This window comes from Syngnathus leptorhynchus, chromosome 3 (assembly GCF_054491065.1).
Source record: "Syngnathus leptorhynchus isolate UIUO chromosome 3, UIUO_Slep, whole genome shotgun sequence".
Lineage (NCBI taxonomy): Eukaryota > Metazoa > Chordata > Actinopteri > Syngnathiformes > Syngnathidae > Syngnathus > Syngnathus leptorhynchus.
In genome coordinates, this window is record NC_141197.1 from 1,575,505 (window position 1) to 1,593,655 (window position 18,151).

An 18,151-nucleotide genomic window follows, 5' to 3' on the forward strand; every position below is an offset into this window, starting at 1 on the left:
TTTGAATAGTAACTACTCTTTGAGACCCTCGTGCATGCTGGCTCTCTGCCCATACAAGGCCCTCAACTTGGTTGTTTTTGTGGCCCAAAACACCTGTCAACCCATTCATCTTGTCATTCATACCTTATTGAAACCAAGCACAATTGCTCAACGCAAATAACCCTGGTCCTCCTGACGCTGTCGGTTCAGATGTCCTCGGGCCTCATACAGAGACATATGTCGGCAAAATATACCACAGTAGAATTCATGCTTAACAAATACAGAAGTATTGGTCGTAATACTATGCATCCACTTTGTATTATTCTATACTATCATGTTCAGGGTCACACTGTGCGCCTTGAGCAATTTTCCTTTCAATTGCAGAATGTCATTATATTTCATATTTATGATTTTGATCCATATTCGTTATCCTGCATATCCTCTTTATTTTCATAAATACGGTCTGCTGCCAATTTTAAATGTGTTGCCCCCTCCAGGAACCACGTGCAGACCAACACGATGACTGGACTAACAGTAAATGAGATTATTTATTCATAAAAATACTCCAAAAAGTCACAAGACACTGGGGGGCGGAAGGGGGAACCCAAACCGTGACGTCACTTATCGCAGAGTCTTGATCGAACCGATGCCTAAGCAGCGTTCGGGTTCTGTTCAGACGTGAGTTTGCATCTTCTACGCGCAGAGCTCTCCGACTCAGTCCGGATCGCTTCATTAGTGCAGCAGATTTTCCCTTATATATGGCAAGTGGATACGACTTCTAAATGAAAACTACATCTGAGAAACTCGTTCTTCATATGCGGTCAACACCATGTTGGACAATTGCTCGGATTTTGGTAACTTTACGCAGCTGGTGGTTCCGGTGGTCCACAGCTTTCCAGCTCTAGTTTTCGGGATCTTATTGATCATGATCGTTATCTTCGGCAACGTGCTCGTGTGCCTGAGTGTTTACTCGGAGAAAGCTTTAAAAACGACAACCAACTATTTCATCGTCAGTTTGGCGTTTGCAGATCTGCTGTTGGCGGTTCTGGTTCTGCCGCTCTTCGTTTACGCAGAGGTAAAACTCAACTTGGCTCCACACTCCAATTTACAGTAGCTTTCATGCAAGCTACGTTTACCTGAGAATGATTTGCATGTATGGCATTCATTTATTGACAGTTAATGAAACCACAATGAATGAGAGTCTTATTTGAATTCACAACGGTACAAGTATGACTCATGCGTAATCAGAAGTTTAAAGGCTATGCGATCACAGCTCTCATTAAGTGTTAAAACTAACCTTAGTGCAAAAATATGTCTATGACTCAGAGACGACAAGCGAGACCTCTTCTTTAATTGGCTGCAACTGTGATCTTGTTGTGCACTTCACCAGCACTTGGCAGATCATTTGAATAACAATCAGACAAACAAACCAAAAGGTATACTGATATAATGAGTTCAAATCTTGTGGGCTGTCAGCATTCATCCACCATCTCAAACAATAAAGCATGATTATAATGTCCAGCAATGGCAGAAGAAGCTATGCAGAAAGGTGTGTTTTACAGGAACAATGTTTCCTTAAGGGAGGGTGGTAGTGATGCAAGAGCAAAGAGGATTATGGATTTTTTTTTTTTTGGTGTGGCTGTTCGGATTCAGATTTTGAGCAGCTGTGTGTGTGTGTGTGTGTGTGTGTTGTGTGTGTGCGTAGTTCCAGGGTGGAGTCTGGTCTTTGAGTATGTTTGTATGTGATGGCCTGATGACCATGGATGTGATGCTGTGCACTGCATCCATCTTCAACCTCTGTGCCATCAGTGTGGACAGGTAATACTCTCCCTCCTCTCGCGAGTCACACTGAAATACATTCACCAACCACTTCAGCTGATACATTTACAGTGTCTGATGAGATCTGATACAAGAGCTACATGAAAAAAATGTATGATGGAGGTCCAATGGCAGAGAAAAGTCAAATTTGTCTTTCCTGGCTGTACAATGTATCTTAAGCAACAGTAAGATGGCAATACAAATATTTTACAGCAAGTTGTATGATGGTGACTAATTGCAGTCCCGTTAGGTCACTCAAAGTCACCCATCGGTGGAGTTTTCTTTTTTTATTGGTGCTTTCCTTCACATCTTTTTATTTCTTTGATTAATTCTGGAATGGTTCATGGAGAAGAAAACGCCATGCTCATTCATACAGCTAATCTAATCCATCCATCCAATTATCCATCCATCCAATTATCCATCCAATTATCCATCCATCCATCCATCCAAACCATCCATCCATCCAAACCATCCATCTATCCATCCAGCGAGTCACAGGTGACCTGGAGTCTTTCTTTCCCTAACTTTACACTCTGGACTGCATAATATTATCAGTTGCAATGTGTTCTTTTGTTTTCCAGGTTCATTGCGGTTGCCATTCCTCTAAATTATAACCGCAAGCACGTGGACCATCGTCAACTCATCCTGCTGTCAGGCACCTGGCTGCTCGCCCTAGCTGTGGCCTCACCTGTTATCTTTGGAATCAACAATGTACCAAAGCGTGACCCCAGCAAGTGTAAACTGGAGGACTATAACTATGTCATTTATTCCTCCATCTGCTCCTTCTTTATTCCATGCCCCATCATGGTCCTGCTATACTTTGGTGTCTTTCGCGGCCTACGCCACTGGGAAGTGGCTCGTAAGGCCAAACTGCGCAGCAGCATTGACGCGTGTAGGAAGCTGCAGCATGCGGTCATCGCCACAGCCCTCCCCCCGCTGGCGAGCGCCATAACCGGACCTTTGTTGACTCCTCTACCTAAGATGATTGAAAGAGGCCAAGCTGATCCGTCGAGGCTTGACCATATGGATGACTACTTCAAGCAAGAGATTCCTTATCCCCGTCAGTATGGAGCAAACTCCATACCCACAGTGACCTACAGCCAAGAACAGCACAGACAGAAGGGAGCCAAGATCAACAGCAGGGAGAGGAAAGCCATGAGGGTGTTGCCTGTTGTTGTCGGTGAGTTTCTTTATTTCTCCATTTTTTGATAGAGCATAGGCTACTGTTCAAAAGTTTGGGGTCACTTCGAAATGGGCTTACAACCAAATTGCAATTTCTTGCAAAAGAAAGCCTGTTTTTGACATCTTTGAGAAATACTATGGCGCTCGTGCTGGCGGTTATTGTTACAACTTCAAAGTTGTGTCCACAAAATCTTAATACAAAAAAGTTTGTGGTTGTAAAAAAATAAATTTGTGGTGGTAAGATGACAAAAGGTGAAGACCTTTTTCAAGGCACTGAAACCATACTCATTGATGATAAGATCATACAAGGCCAAAATCTGCAATTCCATCACAAGTGAACCAAAGTTTCAAAGAAGATAGCAGAGCAATTGATTACTTCAGTAAGCCAATCCATTGAGGAGCACAACTAACAGCTTGTATCAAATTAATTCTATTTTCCAGCACTAAAGTCAAAGTCAAAGTCTGCTTTATTGTCAATTTCTTCACGTTAAGACACACAGAGATCGAAATTACGTTTCCTACCGTCCCACGGTGACTAGACACATGACGCAAACACATACAAGCAAATAGCACAAAGAGTAAAAACGAATAGACAAGAGCGATGAATAAGTAATGAGCAAATAACACAATAAATAAATGAATAGACAAATAAGAGGAGCAAAATGGAGCAAGCGTGCATACAGCAGACAGCCAGAATATAGCGCAAAACAAACACCTTTATCAAGAGTCTTGAACATTGATGCCTCAGGCCCAACCATTTTGAAATTATGGCAAAATATTATTTCTGGGATTGTGAACAAAGAGGAGCACATCCAGCCAAAAAAGGAAACCAAATAATGACTCATTTAATACCTACATTTTGCTGTAGGTCTTATAACATGTTGAGGGCATGCCAGAATACCCCAACAATGAACAACTGTAGATATTTTTAGCAGCATGTTCCTTGCCATGGTAAAGTCAACTCATTTAAGGGTTGGATCTGTCTGTCTAAGGCAGGAAACCAGCTCTTCTCTAGGTTTCAAAGCAAACATGGTGGAGTGGCATTTACCTGTTATACTGCACACAAGTGGAATAAGATGCCAACAAAACCAAAGTCAGCCCCGAGTGTCATTTACACTTTTCCCAAATACCTTTGATTAAGGTCTTTTATTCATTTAAAATCAATTTTTCACTGTTGGTAATTTTACAAAGCTACTCGTTTCTTTACTGTGCTGTTAAATGCCTTTGAGTAGATGTTTGCAAATGTGTGTAAAATCCAACCCTTTCTGTAAAATAAAAAGTGATTTTCCAATTTAAGTCACCTGCATCGATCGGCATACTATTTTTTTTCATCTGTTTGCAGTCATTTATGTCCGAACAGGACCAAGTAGATGGAATTGCACTGATGTTGGTCAGTACAGCTATGTTATATATGCATATATATTTTTTTCTATGACATAGTATTTCTCCAGGGTGAATGAGATAGCTACCATTTGTGCATTTGTGTGAGAAACAATTGATCATCAGTCGAGTCCATGATAAATGAGTTTTAATAATAGTGCTTTCATACATTCATGCAGGCTGCTTCCTCTTCTGCTGGACTCCATTCTTTGTGGTCCACATCACTCGAGCTGTGTGCTTGTGGTGTGAGATCTCTCCTGGACTAACAAGCACGGTGACCTGGCTGGGTTATGTCAACAGTGCCCTCAATCCTATCATCTACACCATCTTTAATACGGAGTTCAAGAATTTTTTTAAGAAATGCTTCAGAAAGTGCTGCTGCTACACATGCTCGGTCTGATCAACACTATGATTGTTTGCACTGTAATAGTCCATCAACAGGTCAAGTCAAGGTGTGGATGGTTTGGATTGACGAATGCATTGGTCATACACTAGCTACATATAGTAATGCATCAATCTGTTGTACCTCAATTGTCAGTTGGTAAAAATGTTTTTCCTTTGAGCACAATCAGTTTTAGACAGTCACAAATCAGAGGTAGCTTGTTATCTTCTGTGGATCAACTACGAAAAGCGACGTCTGCCAGGAAAGATGGATTCAAGCCCAAAATGCCCTCAAATGCTCAAATGTATCTTCTCAAGACATGTTTTTCCTCTCAAGATTGTGGTTGATTGCAACTTGACGTAGGGACATTGCTGTCAGTTTACAGGAATGCTTTGGATATTAGGATCAAGTTTTTGAAAAAGGAGATGTGGAAACAGGCTTGATTCAAGAAAACTATGAGTGAGATTCGCATTGATTTCCCTTCATTGTGGAATTGTGTGTTCCCTTTCTACTTTGGACAGTCACCGTTTTTGGTTATTAACATAGGGTAGCAACAATTTTGCCTACATGTGTATGTAATCCTTTTAAATGGAGATTTCCATTGCAACAGTCCCACAACCCACCCCAGAAATTTGTGCCATGAAAACGAAATGTTGTCATGATGATATCAACTGTAAAATTGAGCTCGGAATTTTTTTTCACTTGAGTTTAAGCCTGGTTTAACATGGCAATGGCCATATTGTAATCAATTATATTTTCACCATGTTTTTGGTTTGTTTTATGCATTAAGTGCACTGAATGGGAGAAATGCTGCTTTGTCATCGCCAAGTTTAAATGTTTTTAAATCCAGGTTCAAAACTGCCCTCACCCCTGCATACCTATGATTAAGATCTTAAAGCATTTTTTAAATATTTTTATTTCAAATCTTGTTCTTGCACTGTATATTCTTTGAGTAATTTTGGTAATGTACCTTTTTATTTGTTTACTTTGCTTTAAATGTTTTTGACTATTGTTTATAAATGTTTTTACATGATAATTATATAAAGCACATTATTCTTGTGTATGAAATGCAGGGATGGATAGATAGATGGATAGATAGATAGATACTTTATTGATCCCAGGGGGGAAATTCAGTTTTCCAGCAGCATTCATACCGCAGAGTGGGTACTATGTTTGACTGTTAAATGTTTAAACTGGTCAAGATGGCTGTACTAAGTTCATTTTGTTTCACTTGTCAATCACTTCACTGGTTCTTTTATCTCAAGCAATTTGTTTGAGATAAAAGAACCAGTGAAGTGGTCAAGATGGCGGTACACAAGTTATTTTGACACTTTCAGCTTTAAAATTTTCTGAAAATAAGATGACATTGATATTTGCACTATTGTTGTTTATATGTACATGGGCAGCTCAGTGGCACACTGGTTAGCACATCTGCCTCACAGTTAGGAGGGTGCGAGTTCGATTCCACCTCCGACCCTCCCTGTGTGGAGTTTGCATGTTTTACCAGTGCCTGCGTGAGTTTTCTCAGTGCGCTCCGGTTTCCTCCCACATCCCAAAAACATGCTTGGTAGGCCGATTGAAGACTCTAAATTGTCCCTAGGTATGAGTGCGAGTGCGGATAGTTCGTCTCTGTGTGCCCTGCGATTGGCTGGCAACCAGTTCAGGGTGTCCCCCACCTACTGCCCGAAGACTGCTGGGATAGGCTCCAGCACGCCCGCGACCCCCGTGGGGACAACGCTATAGAAAATGGATGGATGGATGGATGGATGGATGGATGGTTTATCCACAATGCCCAATTGAATGATCGACAATAATTTTTCAAGTATTGCTTTTAACATTTACACTGTCCAAAAATTATGATTCATTATGATTCATTCATTTTGTGAAATATTGTCTCTGATCATTCATGAATACTCAGATTTACCATTTTACAAAAGTGACTGATGGGTTAACGTCTTTTTTTGATATCCCAAACTATAATGTGTATAATTCTAGATCCAGAAGTGGTAATCTACTGTACATACCTCTACAGTTTTTCCAAATAAAGAAACCTATCTTGGTCTCAAATCTGGATGCTATGACCCTTAATTATATTATTCCTTTGAGTTACAATAAAGTCTGTGTTATCATGAGTATACTGTGTGTACCTCTAACCACAACCATGTGCCTAAATTAAAAAATATTCCTTACAAGTCAAAAGTCCCTACTGATTTGATTTTTATTATATGTAATGTTGTTTGGGTAGTTCTTCAAAAGTCAATTCCAGCAGTTCACTAAACAGATCCAGTCCTGTGAGTAGCGCTGAGTTGCAATGAATTCATAGCAGAGCAATCCTATTTTAATAAACAGCAAAAAAAAGGGCCATTATTATTGGTGCCTATATTTACATGAAATCAGTTTTAATTGGTCCATGTGATCTTCTGGAAAAATGTTCATCCTCTGAATGTTCTATTTCTCATTATTCTTCATCTGTCATTGTTGCACTCTGCAGATAAAAACAATATAGAACATTAGTGCATTAGCCAGTTTGTGTTTTATTGGGTTTCCAATCCATTAATTTTATCTTTTGACAGGACCAATCTTTTGTCCCTTGTAGAGATTATTTTTAGTTGCAAGTCGAATGGGAACTCACTTTCTTAGCAGCCGCTGCCATCAGAGCATCCAGCTCCCGAGTCCAACCGAGGGCATGGACAAATGTTTGGACACTGTTCAGTACATCGCCCAGCAGTACAACATCACAGAGTCGACTGTTCCTCATTGCAAATGGACCCACTAAGTCCCTGTTGATGAGCAGCCGGGGAACAGAGCCTCGAACAGCTCCAGCCAGACTGGCAAAGGGCTCCACCTTTAGGGAGGAGAATGAACAACAGTAGGAGGACTTAAGACTTTACTCAAACTTAATATTGCTCAGTTTTCATTACTAATCTATGAAAGGTATTCCTGTAATTAAATAAAGGATCAATCTGGGAGCTGTTTCTAAGAATTTGCCCATTCATATGTGTCGGGGGTGAGCTGTCATTCAGTTGAATAAAAAAAAACACCTAGGCACTTTTTTTTTTTTAGAAACATTGACCAGAAAGGGCCTCTTTTTTCCTATTTAAAAAAAAAAGGCAATATTGCTAATATGATGTAGAAATTTTAGGGGGGGGGTCGTACGTATTAGAACTTATTGACAGCAATCAACATTTATAACATAAGCAATTAATTAAAAAGAAGTTAATTAACATTGTACTACCACTGTGCTCTAATGATAAATAATTTTATGCAACATTGTATGCGACAACACGCTTGTGTTAACTGCACCACAATTTATCTATGCAATTTAATGTAAGGATGAGCAGTCCAGAACATGGACAGATGTGTTGGAAATAAAAATAAAAGTTAACTACTCACACCGCACATGAAGATGGTTGTGTATGCTTACATTGTGATGTTATGTAGACTCTCAACTATGCCAGTCTGGATTGCGTTTTGAAGCAGCCCCTACAATATGTTGCACTGTATGACTTTTTTTTTAAATCAACAAAAAGATAGTGGCGGCCAAGGAAGACACGCATCGCTACAGAAATAGAACGTGGGCGGTAATAATGATAAAGGGGTGGATATATTGAAAGTCGAGGATCACTCATTTAATTGAATTGAACGGCGGGGCGTAGTCTGCTCGTACATTTGTAGAAAAACATCTGCTTTATTATCCACTGGTAAATTATAAATACGGTCACGCAATATACTAAAACACAATAATGTGTAACACATATACTTGACAGGATATGGCCTGTGTCTCGAAACCATGCACGCAAGTCTCATTAACATGGAAATGGATTTCTCCTGTGTGTGCTGTTTGGCTGTGGCTGCGCATCACTCGCAGCCTTCCGCCACAAAAAGAATTGTCAATGGCTGGCTTTAACTACCAATCAATGCCAAACTTAAAAGCAGGAAAGTGGTTGAGTGAACTGAGCATCACATGCAACACAAGCATGGCATGGTCACGGGACTTATATCAACTTAATATATTACGAATGTTCACATCTTGATTTCAATACGATAACAATATATCGCCCCACTCCCGAGTTTTACATTACACAAAGTTATTCCAGCTAAAGATACATCTCCTTTTTTTTCAGACACTGCTTTATATTATTTATTCATTTGATATGGATGGACTTAACTGACAAAAAAATTCAAGACCCGGAAAAGCACAAGATTCTGTTTGTTTGTTTGTTTGTTTTTTGTCCTGATGCATATACACAATTGAAAGACACTTTATGAATCACATTCAGGTGAAAAATAACCCATTCACTTTCACAGGACTGTTTGTTAAATCAGTTGGAAAATGGAGCTCACCTCCAGTGAGGTGCCCATGATGATCAGGAGATCTGCGAGGGGAAAGTCTGTCAGGTACTTGAAGAAATGAAGTGGGAGCTCCTCTCCAAAGAATATTATGTCCGGCTTTACAACACCCTTACAGGTCGGACATTTGGGAATCACCCCACTCATCAAGTCTGGCTGGTGACAAGGAACGCCATTAATTTTTTTTTTTTGGGAGAGTAATTTAAGAAATTGACTAAAATAAAAATATTCTGATTTATAACTCACACGTAGGTCCTCTCCTTCATATTTTCTTCGGCAAACAGTACATGTGGCTGTGGCAAACGTACCGTGAGCCTCCACGAGCATCTCAGAGGGGATCCCGGCTACTGAAGGGGAATGCAGCTAAATGTAAAATAATCACTTCTTTACAAAAGAAATATGTCAAATACAACAAATTATGTGAAAAAAATGAATACATACGTACATCTTTCCAGGCCATCAATATTCTGTGTGTACATTCTGAGAAGTAGACTCTTCTCGTGAAGCAGCCGCACAAAATAGTGTGTAAGATTAGGCTGGTAATTTCCTGGATACAACTCTTTGGCTAGGGCAAAAAATGGCTCAGGATTGTTATGAAAAAAGGCCAATTCAAAAATAGCTTCAGCATAAGGTAGGTTATACTGCTGCAGGTTGTCATAGAGACCGCTTCCGGGGGACCTGTAGAGGAAATGACAACTCATCAAAGATCCCGGAATAAATGTTTTCATGTGGAAAAAAAAGAAAACATGTGGAAAAGACACCACGGAGAACAATTTGACCTGAAATCAGGGATGCCACTAGGAGTGCTAATCCCTGCCCCTGCCATCACCACCACTCTCTTGTACTTCTGCTCCAGCATGTTCTTAGTGATGTCTTTCAAGGTCTGCTGCTCTGCAGATGCTCCACCTCCCCGGGAGAAAAGTCCCTTAGTTGCATTCCACCAAGGAGAGTTTGTTTGTCTGGGAAAACGTAGAGGTTAATTGAACCTCTTCATACAAAGCAACTAATGCGTGTGGGCTGCCATATGGGTAATGGGAAATCAAAATCAAGAGTTTGCCAGTTCACTAGTCGATCTCTAGCCGACGGTACGTCCTTGGGCCGAATAGGCCGCTGCACCTGAAAAGCACCTTGAAGATCGGAAACTGGAATGTACAACTCTACGGATCTCTACTTTTGAACAAAATTCTGTGAAAAAGCCAGATGTCAAAAGTTACTGTGTAATATTTATACCTCAAAACAACTGAATCATCCAAGACCAAGTGGTCACTTGATTAGAGACAAAATGCAAAAACAATTGCACTTATTACAAATCAACTTCTGAAGACTGCATGACATGTAATTTACGTGACTACAAATTTACTCTGATACAATAGGAAAATTCACGGCATAAATTCTAATGTTCTCTCCAATAACAATATGGCAGCTACTGTCGTAGCATATGAACCTTTTTGAAAAAGAGAGCTTCTGCTTGAGAACTGATTAATGCAAAGGGTTGCTAGTCTAATAGTTTGATACACACATTTGAAATAACTAACTTACTAAATTGCTTTTGATTATTAGCAATATTTATAGTCATCTATGGGAAGACACCATGTTTGTGATTTTTCACAATAATTATCAAAAATAATCTACCAAGAGCTAGATTATACATATACAACACTTTATTCCTATAAATATCGACAAGTGTTTACATTTTAAAAATGATCACTACAACATTAAACAACATTCCTAGAAAATCACTATGTCCCATGCCTGGTGGTCTTTGAGAAAAGATGGGAATTCTACTTTAAGAATGTTAGGTTATAGGAAAACAAGTTGGCATTTCATGTTTGAGTCTGTCAGTGTGTTGTGATACCTGACCCACTTGGAAAAACGTCTTTCATCTTGACAGGGACACAAACTTCTTTGACCACGGTCTATAAAACATGACATTTGCTCTTCAGTACACTGCACCGTAAAGTTCACACTGTAGGAATTCTCCATTGCAGCTGTGTTTGTTCACTGACCGCTAGCAGGGACAGTTCTGCTTAATCTTGACCACCAACGTCGATACAAGAAACATTTAGAGCTCATATAAGCCATCAAACTTATATACGATATAATAAACAACAACAGAAACAGCACTAAACCTCCGTGGTATATGCCTACGGAAGAAGATTAGGGTCAGTACATGTCAACTCGTCGAGCGATATGAAATGCCTAAACCTGTCGGTGAAGGTCCGTACTGCTATTGCGTGACGCAGAATAAATATCATCATAAATATATAGTATTACAGTAAATCCAATAATCTTATAAAAACCTTACGTCTTTACTTCCCTTATGTAGACATTTTTTAAAGACAGTAGTGACAAACTAAGGTCGATCTGACCGCAGAATTTCTTCCCATAATTCCTTGCGTCAAGTCCAGCAGACCAACAACACTACAAGCTACTTGACGCTAGCCCAAAATCATTGAGAACGAGTTGAGTTTAATATCACTGTGTCGCCGCCATGAGAGATGTTACCGGGTACCTCAAACAACAGCAGAGCAACAGCTCAACGCCAGAGTTGGCGACTGAGTGGCACACACTGGAGGACTTGCACAACAAAAGGTAAAATAAAATACTGCTAACTAACGTTAGCTCTCGCTAGACGTTAGCGAGCTCATTCGATTGAATTGCTCGCTGAGTCATGCGCCGAACTAGCATTAGCCCAATTCTGGAGTCATTTACGCTCACATTATAGTCAGCGACTTCACCTCCGAAAAGAACAATTCAATAAAATGTCTCTCATAGTCATCATACATACAAACCATTAAAAATGACGTCCCTTGTAGTGAATTGCACAATATAGTAGTTACTCTTGGAGGGAAATTCCAAATTAGAAAACTGACTAAAGTCAAGCCATTCTCATAATATATTACAGCATAACCATTCTTCCATTTCCATTGTGTTTTAGAGAGTGTACTAAATGTTAGTGTTGGTTCATTTGATAGGTTGTGGCATCAGCTGACACTGAGATTGACAGACTTCGTTAAAGATCCTTGTTTCAAAAACGGAGATGGCCTTATACAGGTAAATCCGTCATTGTGATACACGTTGCTCTTCACATTTTTGTTACAATGATTTCATTTGACCAATATATGTGTTTCACTTAGAATGCTGTATATTTAGGATATATTTATTATTCAATGACATTATGCACTTTCTTATGCATTATGTAAAGACTAAGGCTATGATGATGTATAATATCTGGGTAGATATACATTTAAATGCATTAGAGTGTGCTATTCCTTCATAAGTAAAAAAAAAAAGTACGTGACAGCTCGGAATGGCTGTAATAAACGAATCTCACCACATCCCAAGAGAAATGTTTTGTATACTTGTATAACATTTCTCTATCTATCTATCTATCTATCTATCTATCTATCTATCTATCTATCTATCTATACACATGATAATACATTTACATGGTCCTGTTTTTTTTTTTTTTTTTTTTGCAGCTCTATGAAAACTTCATCAGTGATTTTGAACACAGGTGAATCAAGAAAAACAACAAAAAGGCTACCAAAAAATAACAGTTAACTGTTAGTGTATAAATGTCTATTTTTCTCAATCTCCAGTTAATAGATCTTATTCTTTTGCAGAATCAATCCTTTGTCCCTCGTGGAGATCATTCTATATGTTGCCAGACAGATGACAGGTTAGACCAGCGTGATGTAAAAATCTGTATTTTCCACAAAATGATTTGATGCGTATTGTATTTCAAGAAGGATTAATAAAATGGTTGTTTCCAGATCCCAAAGATGCCATCACTTTTCTTGAGAAGACCAAAGAAAAAGTGGGTTCGCTGAAACAATTGCAAATGAATAACACCACAATTTGTAAAAACTGGTTATATTTTGTTTGGTCCAGGTGAAAAGCAGTGAAGAAGCGGTCATTCTCTGCAAGACGTCCATTGGCAGTCTCAAACTTGAAATCAATGATCTTCCGGCAACAAAGGTGGGGGAGAGCCAAATAAATTTAGGTGCTCATTATTGGACTCGTCATAGCACATACACTATTACGCTATACCTTTGCTGATAGTGTGGAAATGTATAAATGACACAGACCAACAAAACACCAGCGTTGCAAGAGCTCTTCTTTTTAATCGTTGCAAGCATCACTAGCTTTTCCATGTATTGCCAAGTATGCAGTTTAATTAGACTCAGACCTTGGTGTTTAATTTACTACTTTTGTTATGCTCTTTAAGAATCCAAACTTAACATTATGTTCACTGTGTTATTAACACGTGAAAATACTGGTTTCAATTTCATAATCAAATATTGTATGGAATCTTATCTGTTCACTGTGATTAAATATTGCTAATTTATATTAACGCGTATTTATTCATATTATTTATTATCATAATAGTAAAAGGCATAATGATTCAAATTGATCGTGCATACTTGCACTTTATATAAATTTTTCTTTTTTACTTCCACTTTATTTATTTTTTTACTTTAACTCAGAAAATTGATTTACAGCATTTTTTTTTTACACCATCTTCCTTCCTTCAAAATTTTAAATCTTCAAGTCTGACAGTATGACTTGCCATGAGTTTGAGCTAGACATACAATTCTGCAAGCACTACATATCCTTCTAACCCAGGTATATTCAGCTCCGGTCCTCAAGGGCTGCTGTCCTTGCCTGTCGTCCATGCCCTCACCCCCTCCTGCAAGACACCGGATTCAAAAGATCAGCCCATCAGCAAGCTTTGAAGAGGGTTGACACTAGTCATGATCATGTCAGTCTGGTGTGTTGCAGCAGGGAGATGTGAAAAACGGGCAGGACACCAGCGCTTGAGGACATCTTTGGACACCTCTGCTCTAATCTGTTGCAAATGCCCGCATCTTATTGTCATTTTTTTTTATTTTTTTTTATCTCTTATAGAAACTAATTGAGGACGTTGAAGAAATGTTGAATAATTTGCCAGGTGTTACATCGGTGCATGGCAGGTTTTATGACCTCTCGAGCAAATATTATCGCATCATTGGGAACCACGCCTCCTATTACAAGGATGCTCTCAGATACCTCGGTTGCGTGGACATTAAAGACCTTCCAGGTAAGCTAATGCGTGAAGAGAATACAAATTGGAAGATTGATAACAAAATAACAATTTGTATTGATTTCACAGAGACAGAGAAGCAGGAACGAGCCTTCACATTGGGACTTGCTGGTCTGTTGGGAGAGGGCGTGTACAACTTTGGCGAACTGGTCGGTTGCACTCTAAAGCTGTACCACATGTTGCTTTAACGATATCAGGGCAGAGAATTAATGACTGTATGCTGCTTATTGTTGCAGTTGATGCACCCTGTACTGGAGTCCTTAAGAAACACAGACAAGCAGTGGCTTATTGACACACTGTATGCATTCAATGGAGGCAATGTAGAAAAATTCCAAGGCTTCAAGTCTGCATGGGGTCAGCAGGTTTGTTTCATTTGTGATTTATCCACCTGTTCAAAGGTACGAGAGATCCCATAACTATAAGAACCTACCTAGGTTCTTTCCAGAATGATCAGATTTCCTAAATGTATAATTATGTTGAAGTATCATTGTCCATAATGTGTTGTCATACTATGTATTAGGTATGAACAAATATTCAAATCGACATTAAAATGTATAATTATGTTCAAGTATCATTGTCCATAATGTGTTGTCATACTATGTGTTAGGCATGAACAAATATTCAACTTCAAAGCGAAATTTAGATGTATTTAGTAGAATGCAATTTTCTAATTGTTTGGAAAGAGGTTGTTGGACAAAAAGAATTGCATATTGTATCACAGTCACAATATTAAGGGGGGATGGCAGTGTAAATTCCAATATACGACGATGTTGTCACAGAGACATTTATTTAGCCGCATTTGTCACTCACAGGCAGAACAGCAAAACAAGTAACACTTCCGTGAGCCAAATTCCCCCCGATGCGTTGCATTGGAAGTTAACAGGCAGTTCGATTACTTTTCAAAATTGTTAGGCCCTACTTTTTATTGTCAAAATCTTTCATGTTCCCCAATTTGCTGTATCAAGCTGATTACCAATCTGAATATTTCTCTCCCATCTGTTTTGATTTTTAGCCTGACCTTGCAGCACACGAAGCCAAACTGATGCAGAAGATCCAGCTGCTCTGTGTGATGGAGGTGAGATGCATGTTCCTTCTGGTGAAAGTGCACAATTGGATAGGTGGGAAAGTGAAAACACCAGTTCATTCGTTTTAGTGGGAAATTTTGCTTCGGTTCATAGACAGCCAGAGAACAAATGCAGTTCATGAACTGTTATTTTCATTCACAACCTCGCTGTATCACAGATTGTTTAGTCTGTTGTATCTAACGGAAACCTGCCAAAAAGAGACCTAGTCACAGATGCGCTTTGAAGTCAATTCCTGAAGACCAAGAGAACAGTTTTATAAATAAACGGAAAGCCCACACTCACGCCAGGACCTGGTTCAGCCACAGCGCACAGACACTCAAGTGCTGTCCAAAGAAAAACTCTTAATTGATGAAATTCAGAGGATAAATTAAACCTGGAGACAATGGGCACTAAAATCCCTTGACATTATTTTTTCTTCAAACAAAATCAATTCAACTTTTAAAACCCTTCGGATTTTGACAAGAAAATTCTTTCACCTTTAATCCTTTCTCGTTTATATTTGCAGATGACTTTCACACGTCCAGCAAACAACCGGCAGCTGACATTCACAGAAATTGGTCAGAGTGCCAAAATCCCTGTTAATGAGGTTTGTGGGATAATCATCAGATTCTAGATATCTTCATGTATATGTTGTTGTTTTCATGAGATGGATTATAAATATTAAAATATCATGAATTTGGTTGAGTAATTTCATACTTGATGGGTGTAGCACTTCATAGGAAATGAATATGTGCAAAGAATTAAAAAGTATTTTTTCATGACATTTCTCACATTTAAAAAGAAAAATCATAATATTTCCCATTTTAAAGGATTTATTCTGTCAATGTGACAATGTTTCTGGTTGGTAAAAATAATAATAAAAAAAAAAATCTGTTTTCTGTGCAGGTGGAACTTCTGGTGATGAAGGCTCTGTCTGTTGGCCTCATTAAAGGCAACATTGATGAGGTGGACAAGAAGGTTCAGATGACCTGGGTGCAGCCTAGAGTGTTGGACTTGCAGCAGGTGAGATGCTCATTGCCCATAGTGTATTTTCTTTCCCTCACACTCGCATGTTACTCCCCAATTTAGATCAAAGGTATGAAGGAACGTTTGGACTTCTGGTGCGGAGATGTTAAGAACATGGCCATGCTAGTGGAACAACAAGCCCATGACATCCTCACCTAAGACCCCCTGAATTATTGTCAACATCCCTCTATGACCAGTAAAGCCTATTCTGTTCTGTTTGGGGGGGTTTTTTTCTATTGGACTGCATCATTTCGGTTACTGGCAATTTTCATATCCAACTGTTGTTTTACAAAAGAAACTTGCTTGTAGTATTATCACAATATGGACAAAGTGTCCATAACCTGAATAAAATGTCGACAAAAGTCAACTTCATCTCTATCACTTATTCACCCTCTGCACATGATATTACAAACCTCAGTTCCAATCACGTTGGAATGCTCTTTAAAATAAACATGAACAATAACAGAATACGGTGATTCAAAAATTTACAGTTCTACACTACAAAGACAATAGTTTTGATGTTCAAACTGATAAACCTTTTTGGGGGGCAATCTTCACGCTATGAATTGATGACTGCAACAGACTAAAAATGCTGGCACGTGAGCATGTTCAAAACAACTTTCCTTTCACCAACACCAACTAGCTTTTGGGAACTGAGGACACTAATTGTCGATTCGTTGTAGATGGTATTCTGTCTTGATGTACGGATAGAAGCTAATGTTGCTCCAAAACCTGTATGTACCAATCTTATATGCGTTAATTGGGCCTACACAGATGTACAAGTTACCCATGCCATGGGCCTAACATACCTTGACTCAATACCATCACAGATGTTGGCATTTGAACTTTGCTCAAATAAAAAACTCATTGAGATATATACTCTTTAGACCACAGCACACTTTTTTGCTTTGTCAGTCCATTTCAGATGAACTTGGGCCCAGAGAAGCCTGCAGCGTATAATAAATTGCTCTTGTTTTAACTTGCATTTGTACATTCTTAAGTGATGATGGTTTCCTGAGGTGCTCCTGAGCCGACGTGACAATGTCTTTTACATAAATATGCCAGTTTTTAATGCCGTGTGTCCTGAGGGCTCAAAGGTCACGGACATTCAATGTAACATTTTGAGCTTGATATTATAGACTGTAGATCACAGTTGTCAAACTCAAGGCCCGGGGGCCAGACATGACATGAAGAGAAATTGAGCATCAAATTCGTGTGTCATTACTGGAACTGCAAATTGTCTTCACTTTTAATAATATCTTCTTTTTTTTTATATATTTGACCAGTTTTTACTCATCTGATTTGGAAATGAGTTATTTGTCAGTTTGTTTTGTAGCTTTTACTGTAGATAATATGAGGTGCTCATACATTTATTTGGCTTGACAGTCATAATGGCCCTCCGAAAGAAGCTATGACTACAATGCGGCCCGTGAAAAAAATGAGTTTGATACCCCTGCTGTAGATGATGAAATACAGTTGGCTATGTTCAACAGATCATAAATTGGGTGGGGAACCCTGGTCCATTCATTTCATTACATGTAGGGAGACTATTCACCCTTATATTTTGTTTGTTTCTTTACATGTTTGTCAATAAAGTTTGTTTTATCAAAGAATAACTTTATTGCTTGTAGTGTTGTTTGAATGTCACAGTGGCTCTACACTTTCCCCTGTGGTCATGGATTTTTATATAACTGGCTTCTGTTAATGGAATTATGACGTTGAAGGGGTATTTTTTTTGCTTCATTTGAGTCTCTTCGGGCATTTAGTCATGTTCTAATTGTTGGTGGATAGAGAAGCCATTTATGTTTGCCAGATTTATTCATTATCAAGCTTCAATGAACTCCTGGATCACGTTCAAAGTCCCAAGAAAAAAGATGGGCATCT

At 38.9% G+C, this 18,151-nt stretch overlaps 3 protein-coding genes across 7 annotated transcripts; 2 read left to right on the forward strand and 1 right to left on the reverse strand.

The window, feature by feature from the left end:
- The first annotated feature begins 688 nt into the window (after positions 1–688).
- On the forward strand, positions 689–5,686 carry drd4b (dopamine receptor D4b). Its single transcript, XM_085907297.1, has 4 exons — positions 689–1,054; positions 1,685–1,797; positions 2,379–2,977; positions 4,539–5,686. The coding sequence occupies exons 1-4, from the start codon at positions 809–811 to the stop codon at positions 4,757–4,759; spliced, it is 1,179 nt and encodes a 392-aa protein (XP_085763423.1). The 5' UTR covers positions 689–808; the 3' UTR covers positions 4,760–5,686.
- A 687-nt stretch (positions 5,687–6,373) lies between these two features.
- sirt3 (sirtuin 3) lies at positions 6,374–11,616 on the reverse strand. Of its 5 annotated transcripts, none has more exons than XM_085907304.1 (8): positions 11,098–11,242; positions 10,947–11,007; positions 9,871–10,050; positions 9,537–9,769; positions 9,338–9,438; positions 9,086–9,247; positions 7,374–7,586; positions 6,374–7,226 (listed from the first exon to the last, which is right to left on the reverse strand). In XM_085907304.1, exons 1-8 carry the CDS (start codon positions 11,171–11,173, stop codon positions 7,200–7,202), a joined length of 1,053 nt encoding a protein of 350 aa, XP_085763430.1. In that variant the 5' UTR covers positions 11,174–11,242; the 3' UTR covers positions 6,374–7,199. The 5 variants fall into 5 exon arrangements, with proteins under 5 accessions (XP_085763430.1, XP_085763428.1, XP_085763427.1 ...); XM_085907302.1 differs by lacking the exon at positions 11,098–11,242 and adding an exon at positions 11,397–11,616 and having other exon boundaries at positions 6,378–7,226; positions 9,871–9,997; XM_085907301.1 differs by having other exon boundaries at positions 6,379–7,226; positions 9,871–9,997; positions 11,098–11,615.
- On the forward strand, positions 11,390–16,634 carry psmd13 (proteasome 26S subunit, non-ATPase 13). The gene is made up of 13 exons (XM_085907298.1): positions 11,390–11,683; positions 12,067–12,145; positions 12,574–12,608; positions 12,718–12,773; positions 12,868–12,911; positions 12,986–13,072; positions 14,003–14,174; positions 14,247–14,326; positions 14,414–14,539; positions 15,190–15,252; positions 15,768–15,848; positions 16,148–16,264; positions 16,331–16,634. The coding sequence occupies exons 1-13, from the start codon at positions 11,583–11,585 to the stop codon at positions 16,424–16,426; spliced, it is 1,137 nt and encodes a 378-aa protein (XP_085763424.1). The 5' UTR covers positions 11,390–11,582; the 3' UTR covers positions 16,427–16,634.
- The last annotated feature ends 1,517 nt before the right edge of the window (positions 16,635–18,151 follow it).